The sequence below is a fragment of the Pteropus alecto genome, unplaced genomic scaffold (genome assembly GCF_000325575.1).
Source record: "Pteropus alecto unplaced genomic scaffold, ASM32557v1 scaffold72, whole genome shotgun sequence".
NCBI classification, from domain to species: Eukaryota; Metazoa; Chordata; class Mammalia; order Chiroptera; family Pteropodidae; genus Pteropus; species Pteropus alecto.
The window spans coordinates 7013922-7025306 of NW_006436811.1; the positions used below are offsets into that span (position 1 = coordinate 7013922).

At 36.6% G+C, this 11385-nt stretch overlaps 1 protein-coding gene across 1 annotated transcript in view; it reads left to right on the forward strand.

Moving 5' to 3' along the window:
- The window catches only part of KLF5 (Kruppel like factor 5), a 17237-nt gene extending 14157 nt beyond the window's left edge, over positions 1–3080 (forward strand). The window contains exon 5 of the mRNA XM_015590909.2: positions 1265–3080. Within this exon, the coding sequence (XP_015446395.2) occupies positions 1265–1443 (179 nt within the window). The 3' untranslated portion in view covers positions 1444–3080. The remainder of the gene's footprint in view (positions 1–1264) is intronic.
- The last annotated feature ends 8305 nt before the right edge of the window (positions 3081–11385 follow it).

The window sequence follows — 11385 nt, forward strand, 5'->3', positions numbered from 1 at the left end:
CTGACCCTGTTACCTTAAACTAATAATTTCATGGAAGATTATAACAGCATAAATACAGGAATTACTCATTAATGCTCAGTGAGAGATTCTTAGGTTTGGGGATTTATTTAGGGGAGTACATGATCCCAATTAAATAGGATTAATTAATTCTAAAGATGGGAGTTAGGACTCCAATAGTAAGTAGTTTTAAAAGATTAGCAAACTTTATAAACAACATTAAGAATAATACAAACTGTAGTGGGGCAGCAGCTCAGTTACCAATTCACTCATTTAAATGATGAGAGCTGTGAAAGAGATTGAATAATTACAGACTTTTAGAGCATGTATTACATATGTAAGCTTCATGAGGCCAGGCATTTTTGTTATGCTTACTGTTGTATTCCAAGCATTCAGGGCAGTAATCAGCATATGAGACACTTAGGCAAACAATTTACAAAATGAATTTTAATAATTTTTGGTGCAGTGCATTACAAAGAAAAATACATAAATTGGCAAATATTAAAATTATGGGTGTTTCATGGCTCTTTACCAAAAAAATGATGTTGTCAGTACTGATCTGGTTGAGGAATTTATTAGATATCAAATCATAAAGCTTTAACACCATGCAACTTGAAATTTTTCTGCCTTTGTTCTGCTTCAGTCTGAAAGGTGGGAAGGTGTGAATGTGTATGTGCTAGTGTAGATATCAAAGAAGGAGTGCCCTAATAGTCCATTTTGGAGGCGACGTGTTCAAGGGAGCTGGTGTATGTGCTGGAAGTTTCAGTCTGGCTAGTTTAGAAACATCTAGGACCAGTTTTGAAGTAAAGAATTGCAATTGTAGGACATTAAATTTATTGTATTCGTCATTTGAGCAGCTCCCTCTTGAGTAGCTCCTGAATTTTTCTCTCTTGGCCATTTTATAGACATTGTATTTACACAGTAATGATAAATCCACCTCAGACTATCTAGTCATTTCATGGATTTATGTGTGTAGGAGCAGTACATAAAATAAGATCACCGATTCATCTTGCACATTTAAAGTTGCCATTTTTCTGTTCTTAAGGTGGTACACAAAACACTTTTTTCTTTGTTTAATTAGGTGGCATAGCATCCTATAAGACAGTGACTTTCCACTGAGTGATTTTGTGGGAAGTGAGTTCATATCAGAATTTTTGAATTCTTCTCTTGAACCATGATCTTGAAAAAAATTTCTTCTCAGGCAGAATCTATGATATTTGTCTTGCAAGCAGACCACCTCACCTCTACTCTTCATTTATTGTCACAGGTGAGAAGCCATACAAATGCACCTGGGATGGCTGCGACTGGAGGTTCGCACGCTCGGATGAGCTGACGCGCCATTACCGGAAGCACACTGGGGCCAAGCCGTTCCAGTGCGGGGTGTGTAACCGCAGCTTCTCCCGCTCCGACCACCTGGCCCTGCACATGAAGAGGCACCAGAACTGAGAGCCACCGCCGTGGGCTTGCCATGCCTATGCAATTCACAATGACGTTCTGTGGTTCACTTGGCAAAATTTTAAACTACAAACTTAACTATATATATATATATATACATATATATATATAAAAAAAGAAAATCAAAAAACTGGAAATGTATATTTTGTATATTTGAGAAAACAGGGAATACATTGTATTAATACCAAAGTGTTTGGTCCTTTTAAGAATCTGGAATGCTTGCTGTAATGTATATGGCTTTACTCAAGCAGATTTCATCTCATGACAGACAGCCACATCTCAGCGTGGGTGGGGGGTGGGAGTGCAGGGTGTGTTTGCAGTGTTTTTACCTAAGCACCATCATTTAATGTGACAGTGTTTAGTAAACAGTCAGTTGGCAGGCACAGGAAGAAGGCTGGATTGTATGTCAAGATTTTTACTTGACATCAAGTAGTTTTCATTATTAGACAATTCCTTAGAGGTGCACAGAGTACCTGGCAATTCACAAATAGCCATTGAACAAATGTTTGTTTTTGTTTTTGTGTTTTTTTTTTTTTTTATATGAGTTGCCTATCTTTACTATTCAAAATTTTGTAAATATGCAAATCAGCTTTATAGGTTTATTACAAGTTTTCTAAGATTTTGGGAAGAAATCATAAGTAATTCTTTTGAAAATAACCGTGAATGCATTTACAGTTAGAATTTGTGGTACGATACCTCTTAAAACCTTCCAAATTCATTTCTTTAGGGGAAAGATAATCATTCAAATGAACTTAAAAAGATTTTATGCACTGATTAAAATAGGATTGTTTATTTTAAATATAAAAGACATTTTATATGAATTGTGAACTTAAGAGCTTAAAGATAATTACAACATACAAAAGTTAAACCTTACAATAAGCTAAACGCAGTATCATTTTTTTAAAAGAAGGACTTACATAGTTTTCACATGGAAATGTCGAATTTATGATACAGTTTTCATATACCAAGATGTTTGCTCGTGCAGTACTGTTGGTTAAATGCCAGTTTATGTGGATTTTGCATGTAATATACAGTGACACAGTAATTTTACCTAAATTACAGTGCAGTTTAGTTAATCTGTTGTTAATACTGACTCAGTGTCTGCCTTTAATTATAAATGACATGTTGAAAACTTAAGGAAGCAAGTGCTACATATATGCAATATAAAATAGTAATGTGATGCTGATGCTGTTAACCAAAGGGCAGAATAAATAAGCAAAATGCCAAAAGGGGTCTTAATTGAAATGAAATTTTAATTTTGTTTTTAAAATATTGTTTATCTTTATTTATTTTGTGGTAATATAGTACGTTTTTTTAGAAAATTTTCATAACTTGATAAATTATAGTTTTGTTTGTTAGAAAAGTTGCTCTTAAAATGTAAATAGATGATAAATGGTGTACATATTTTGTAAGCGGCTTCAAAATGTTTATATGTGGAAACATACCTACATAAAAAGCATAAATTGGTTGCTGTTTTGCTTCTTTTTCCCTCTTATTTTTGTATTGTGGTCATTTCCTATGCAAATAATGGAGCAAACAGCTGTATAGTTGTAGAATTTTTTTGAGAATGAGATGTTTATATATTAACGACAATTTTTTTTTGGAAAATAAAAAGTGCCTAAAAGATTCATGTAGTGTCTGTCTTCCTTGACCTACGATAGCAGAACATTTAGTAAATTTCATTCCCAAAACTATTTAACCCATTTCCCATTTAGAAAAAAAAGTGCAGCTCGCTACCAGTGTTAATTTAATTTTACATAAACACAATCTTGGAGGCTGAAGCAAATCTGACTGGTTTTCAATGTGAAAATGAAATACAAAAACTTATTTCTAAACAGAACTTGTCTCTAATCCTAATGTAAAAAATGTACACAAATCGGAGTCATCAAATGAATCTTCGGCTAACATCCTGATAACACCATGCATAGGAATGCTAATGTTTTCTAAGATTTGACATTTTTGATGATCAGGAATTACTATATTTTGTAAATGGAAATACCACTGCTAAAACCAATACTATAAATAGAATATCATTTGTTTCCAAAGACTGTCAATACACTAGAATGATACAAAAATAAAGCAAGATACTTTGTGGCAAACTTTGGGGGTAATCTATAGTTATCTCAGGGTAAAAGCTGCAGCTGTAAGTGCCCCTGCAGGGTATACTCAGGGGCAACAAGAAATGGGTTAAAATCATAAGGGCAGTTTTTCCACTTTAAACCAGTCTGGACCTTTGTTTTAAGACAAAAGAGGGATTTAAAGTATGATTAGAGGTGTAAAGAGGGAGGCATAGTTCATGAATGCTGGTTTTTTCTGATCAGTACAGACCTACCTTAACCTTTTTAAGAACATTAGTTGAATACGATAGAGGGAACTTGCATATGCTAGTTTTATTACCAGAGGCAAACAAAACAATTGGGTTTTAAACTTTAACTTTTTGAAAGAAGAAAATACTAAAAGTTGATTTTTATCGTTAAGGAAAAGGCACTTAGTGCTTAGATCTTGGTTTCTATAACCATTCTGCAATAAAAAGTGTTCCTTAGAGAAATGGCTGGTTTTAGGACTGGGGCAGGAAACAATAAGCCTGCAGCATCTTAAAATGTCAGAAAGTAAGCAGATTTTAGAAATCCCACAGTAATACAAAGTAGGAATGGATTATAACCCAGAGTGTAAGATACCCATGAGTTCACACTGATATAAATGATTAAGTTGGAGAAAAGACATCTGAATTACATTTTCTGTAGATACTCCACCCCCAGAGGTAGAACATAACTTCCTACTTCTTAAGTCCAGGTGGGTTGCCTTCAGTGACTTTATTTCAGAGTACAATATGGCCAGCATGGGAGGGCAAGTAACTGCAATGCAGAGACCTGCCGAACACCTTCGGTCTAGTGATCAAGGTCCACATCAATAGTGATGTCATTTGATAGTATGTACTCTTGACGATGTGATAAGATGGAACTTTGTGGTCTTACTCCTAAAAACGTGACCCAATCTAATGAGAAACATGTCAGACAAATCCCAATTGAGGGACATTCTACAAAATACCTACTCAAAACTGCCAAAATCATGAAAAACAAGAAAAGTCTGAGAAATCGTTACGGCCAAGAGAAGCTTAAGGAAACATGATAACTAAGTGTAATGTAAACTAAATGGGATTCTGGAACAGAAAAAGGACATTAGGGAGAAACTGAGAAACTCTGAATAAAGTATGAAATTTAGTTAATGTTTCAGTGTTGGTTTATTGTATTGTACTAACGTAAGCTCTAATAGAGAAAATGGGGTGGGGTATTGTAGGAACTCTGTTTTATCCTTGTAGTAATTTCTATAAATCTAAAACTTCTAGAATAAAACTTATTTTTAGAAAAGTGAGAAAAAGAATCAGGATCAGTATTATACATTTTCAATAAATGGGAAAATCTCTGATGTCAGAGCTAAAATGAAAATTTCAGTTATATAACATGGCATCATAAGTTCATTCAACCGCTCTCATTTGACTCATTCTTCCTTGTCATTCAAGTTATATCTAACTCAAGAATACAATTCATTCCCTAGTCAGAATTTCTCACTGGGAGAAACACTTCATAAGTTCTTTGGCTTAAATGTATTTCTAGAAATTGAAATAGGCGATAGGCTTTTTGAAGCAAAGACAACTCCATATGCCCAGCAACAGAGGGATACCCATCTGAATTCAGTTGTAATTGACAATTAAGAAATTTTTGTGTGGGTACAAACCTCCAGGCTTACTTTGGTTCCCAGCATTTCATTGTATTCAGCTTCGTAACACTACCATTTTACCCCAAGTTACAGAGCACAAGTGCTTCTAGTTCTCTTTCTCTCAACTATTGTTTTCTCCCTTTTGTAAAGCTGCCCTTTTCCTCTCTTGCCAGCTACCTGTTAAAATCCTTCCCTGCCAAGTCTCGCTTCTCAGTTTTTATAAGCCACACTGAATGAACTTTTGTATTTGGAGAAATAATAATTTAGCATTTGAATTATTTTCTGACTTCTATCATGTTTTTTTTTCCTCCTCAGATTGTCAACTCCTTGGAAGAAACACCATTTCTTGATTGGCTTTGTGTTTCTGCTCTTATTGATTGATAAAAACAGATGACACAAAATAACTTTATGGTGCTATGCCAATTGGCTTAAGCCCTGCAGGAATGAAATCAATCTCATGTTTGCCAAATTTCTTCTTCATGTTGCATTGTTGGTATAATGTTAGTGTTGGATTTTTGATAAGGTGCGTGACTGTGAAACTGATTATAAGGTGAGCAAACAGGTAATGCCTTGTGAATTTTTAAACATTATTGGGGAGTTTTTGAGAGAAAATTATTTTAGACAGCTATGCCTAACACTTTTCAAGCTGCAAATAATTTCATTGCTGATCATTAGCACATACATTACACGAATATCCAGTTTCAAACATATTGTGACCAGTTGAGGTAACAATCTACCCCAACTAGAAAAAAAAATTATAACACACCATGTTCCAATTGGCCAGAATGCAATTATGTGCTTTGATTTCAGATAATGCTGAGTTTTAACTACGTTCATTTAGATTTCAATATCTCTACCCCCATCCCAAGTTATCTTGTTTTTTTTGTTTTGCTTCATTTTGTCACTTTAATTCTTGCGTTGCAGTTTGTGTTAAGTGCATCACTTCATGGCATTCAATTAGAGAATCCTTAGATAAGCATGACTTGGCCTGCCTACATAAAAATATTCTTCAAAATCTGGTTAGATTCCTTTTCCTATCTGCAACTAAACCCACCAGAGCTCTTTGGATTAACTTGTGGGCCAAAACATAACAAAGAAGGGCTTTATTCTCCATCACTAAATCTGGTCTCTACTTTGAAGTTAACCAAATTCCATCTTTAGTTAGATTCTTCATTGCAGTGTTAAACTAATCGATAGGAGACCTTTTTTTTTTTTAACTCATGCCAGTTACAGGTGACAAAACCTGACAATTATTTAATACTTATTTCCACAGCGACTATTAAGAAAATAAAAGCATAATAAATCACAAGAGCTATGTGTGATTGGAAGAATTTGTTACATGAATACTCAGAATATTTCTTTTTCTTTGTAAACCAGCAATCTTTATTTTATCTATTCTCTCAGTGCATATCACCCCATGAAAGCATTTGGAGTTATAGAAATGGTAATTTTCTTGAATATAAAGATAAAAGCTTATTCTATTTGGCAACTGAAGACATTTGAATAACGATGTATATGAAAGGAATTAAATAGAAAACTAAGAAGCTCATTTAAACTACTAGGTAGCAATGGTAGATTATATACCAATGGTAGATTATATCTAATTTTGCAGCTTCTTATAACCCTACTAAATTGAAGGAACTTTTTTCCTCCAAGGCATAAACCTGTGAGAACAGAAGAATAGAAACTGCAGCAAACTTGTGAGAACTGGAAAGAGCTTGGTAGAAGAGGCAACAAGCTTAGCAGAACGGAAAAAACTAAATCCTGGAGTAGTAGTGGAGAAAATCAGGAACTAACCTAAATCTAGCCCTAAAAAAATCCCAAAAGATCTCGGGAATTTGTAGCATCAAGTACTTCTAACAGTAGAGCTAAAATGTGATTGTTAAGTTTGTCTAATAAGTTTTTAATTTCCTATCACACTGACCCCAACCCACTCCAATATACAATGCAGTATTATATTAGTTTCATGTGTACAACATAGTGATTAGACATTTATATAATTTATGAAGTGATCACCTTGGTGAATCTAGTGTCCACCTGACACCATTCATAGTCATTACAATATTATTGACTATATTCCTTATGCTATACTTTACATCCCCATGACTGTTTTGTAGCTATCAACTTGTACTTCTTAATCCCTTCCCCTTTTTACTCAACTCTCCAACCCCCCTCCTATCTGGCAACTGTCAAAACGATCTCTATAAGTTTGTTTCAGTTTTGTTTGTTTATTTTGTTCTTTAGAGTTCACATATAAATGAAATCATATGGCATTTGTCTTTCTCTGACTTACTGCCACTCAGCACAATATCTTCTAGGTCCATCCATGTTATTGTAGATGGCAAAATTTTATTCTTTTTTGCAGCTGAGTAATATTTCATTGTATATATGTACCACCTCTTGCAGCTGAGTAATATTCCATTGTATATATGTACCACCTCTTCTTTATCCATTTATCCATTGATGGACACCCAGGTTGCCTCCATATTGGCTGTTGTAAATAATGCTGTAATAAATATATGGATGCATATATCCCTTTGAAGAAGTGTTTTGGGTTTCTTTGGATAAATACCCAGAAGTGAGATTACTGAGTCCTTCTTTGTCTCTTGTTACAGCCTTTGTTTTAAAGTCTATTTTGTCCGGTAGAAGTATTGCAACCCCACCTTTGTTGTTGTTGTTGTTGTTTTCATTTTCATGAAATATTTTTCCCATTCCTTTACTTTCAGTCTGTGTGTGTCTTTCAATCTGAAGTGAGGTAAGAGTCTTGTGTTCTTATCTATTCAGCCACCGTATATCTTTTGACTGAAGCATTGACCCATTTACATTTAAAGTAATTGTTGATATATAGGAACTGCCATTTTATTATCCATATTTTTTTATCTTTTCTTCTTCTCATAGAAGTCCTTTTAATTTTTTTGTAATTCTGGTTTGGTGGTTATGAACTTCTTTAGCTTTTTCTTGTCTAGGAAGTTCTTTATTTGTCCTTTGATTTTAAATGATAGCTTTGCTAGGTAAAGTAATTTTGGTTGTAGGTCCTTGCTTTTCATCACTTTGAATATTTTGTGTCAATCCCTTCGAGCCTGCAAAATTTTTGCTGAGAAATCAGCTGACAGTCTTCTGGGAACCCCCTTGTAGGTAACTTACTGCTTTTCTCCTGCCGCTTTTAAGAATGTCTCTTGTCTTTATCCTTTGGCATTTTAATTATGACATGTCTTGGTATGGGCCTCTTTTGGTTCATCTTGTTTGGGACTCTTTGTGCTTCCTGAGATTGTATGTTTATTTCCTGCACCAGGTTAGGGAAATGTTGCGTTATTATTTCTTCAAATAGGTTTCCAATCCCTTGCTTTCTCTTCTCCTTCTGGTAACCCCGTGATATGACGTTGGTATGCTTGATGTCCCAGAGGCCCCTTAGACTATCCTCATATTTGTGGGTTCTTTTTTCTCATTGCTATTTCGATTGGGTGTTTTCTGCTACCTTATCTTTCAAATTTCTGATTTGATGTTCTGCTTCATCTAATACACTGTTGATCTCTTCTCATATATTCTTTATTTCAGTTATTGTATTCTTCATTTCTGATTCATTCTTTTTTATGTTTCCTATCTCTTTGTTGAACTTCTCACTGAGATCACTGAGCATCCTTATAACCATTGTTTTGAACTCTGCACTTGGTAGATTGCTTGTCTCCATTTTGTTTAGTTCTTTGTCTGGAGCTTTGTCTTGCTCTTTCATATAAGACATGTTTCATTGTCTCCCCATTTTGGCTGCCTCTCTGTGTTTGTTTCTGTGTATTAGGTAGAGCTGCTATGTCTCCCAATCTTAGCAGAGCGGCCTTATGTAGTAGGTGTTCTGTGGGGCCCAGTGACACAGTCTCCTTGGTCACGTGAGTCAGTGCTCCAGGTGTGTCCCTTGTGTGGATTGTGCGTGCACTCCTGTTGTAGTTGAGCCTTGATTACTGTTAGCATGTCAATGGGAAGGATTGACTCTCAGGCTGATTGGTTGTAAAGACTGGCTGTGACTACAGTGGAGGAGCTATTGAGCAGGGGTGGACTCTACGGAGAAGGATTTGCTTTAGCAGTGCTCTGGTGCCTGCTCTTTAGGTGTCATTTGTGAAAGTGGTTGGCCACCAGGTGTGTTCGTTCTGGGGCTTTTGGGGAGGGGCTGTGTTGCAGGCTAAGGTCAACTACTGCTTGGGCCCTGCCTGGGGCCATTTGATATGAACTACTACAAAATGATCTGCAGATGGTTGCCACTTGTGCTGGGGTTGGAGGTGCCTGGGAAAAGCTAAGCTGCAAACTGAGGCCAGCTGCTGCTAGTACTGGGCTTAGGGCTGCTTAGCAAGAGGTATGGGGCATGCCAAGGCAAGATGCTGCTTGTTTGGCGTTTGTGAACTTTTGAGATATTTTAGGAAAGTTCTCAGCCTGAGCCAAGGCAGGCTATTCCTATGGGAAAGCCACTGGAGTAGACTTGGGTAAGCCCACAAATTGGGTGGGGTATGGTCTCTGGGAGTCACCAGGGCAGGGAGACTAGTGTGAGCCAGGTCGATAGAGACTCAGCGATGGTGACCACCTGTGTCTGCACAAGGGGAGGGCTCATAAAAGGAACAATGGCTCCTGCCAGCACTTCTGTCTGGGAGGAGGCTGCCCTTCTAGCCCTAACCCTGAAGCCAGACAATTCAGTTCTTTCTTTATGTCCCAGGTGCCTTTGGAGCTGCTGCCCCAGCACTGGAACTCAGAGTGAGGGAGTCCATCAGTAAGTAAGTTTGAGGGTGGGCCCTTTAAGAGGACTGCCTGGGATTCCAGCCACATTCCCTCTCACACTCAGCTGCAATTTTCGCTTGTGTTCACAGCCAGAAGTTGTGGGGACTTCTCTTCCTGCACTGGAACCCTGGGCTGGGGAGCCTAGTGTGGGACTGACACCTCTTGCTCCTTAGGGGGAACCTCCGCAGCTAAGATAGCCCTGTCCATTTTTAACTGCCACACATGGGTGTGAGACCTGCCCTTTCCTTGCCTCCACCCCTCCTTCTAGTCTTGCGGTGACTTCTTCTGTATGTCCTTAGGTATAGAACTTCTGTTCATCTAGACTTCAGGAGATTTTCCATGATGGTTGTTCTGTAATTTAGTTGTAATTTTAATATGGTCATGAGAGGAGGCAAGCACAGCATTTGCCTCTGAAAATTGCTGGGTAATTTTTTAATGGTTGACTCTGTACCTCCCTAGCATCATTGCAACCTTTGGTAATTTGTACAGGAGTAGGCTCAGTTTTTAACATGAAGATCAGCATACAATTCAAGAGAAAACTGAAGTGTAGGTTTAGAAGGAATCACGTACAATAAATTTGGAGGTTTACTTATACAAACTGGTTGAAAGCAATCTGCATTGGGCACTAATATAGTAAATCTTCACTAATGTCATGGATAGGTTTTTGGGAGCTGCAACTTTAAATGAAGCAAGGTATAATAAACAAAACCAATTTTACTCTAGGCAAATCGTATAAGCAAAAGTTAAGTTTATACAGAATATTTCTGATCACAAAAGCATCACCAAACTTCTAAATAAAGACCCCAAACACTTCTAATGAAACATTGAAATCGACATGAGCTACCAGACTCTTAAGAAAGACTAATAAAAACAAATAAGATGTTTATTTTCCATTCCACTTGTTCCAATTCAGGGTTGGGTGGCTGGAATCTCTCCTGGCAGCTCAGGGTGAAAGATGGGACCCATCCTAAACAGGACACCCTTCCATTGTAGGACATACACACCCACACTCACTTAGACTGGGACAATTGAGACACCAATTTATCTCACTTGCACATCTTTGAGATGTGGGAGGAAACCATAGAAACCAGAGAAAACCCACTCAGACATGGGGAGAACATGAAAACACCATACAACAGTGGTCCCCGAGGGGAACCAATTTTTTCCCCCATTAACATTATATACAACATTGAATAAAATGGCTTTATTTGAGGACCTGCTATATTGGTATCTATGGTTTATAAAGAATGGAAATGTATAAAAAGATGATATCATAAAAAGACACAGATGAAGAATCATTTTTCTCTATGTTTCTAAATTTTGAGCTTGGCACTTAGTAAATGCTCAATAAATATGTGTTGACTTAATAAAGAAATCTTTAAAGTACCTCATAAAGATAGAAGAAATCTTAGGTATGTTAGACTAAGAAAATTAGGGTGATCCAACTCTGAGTAAAAG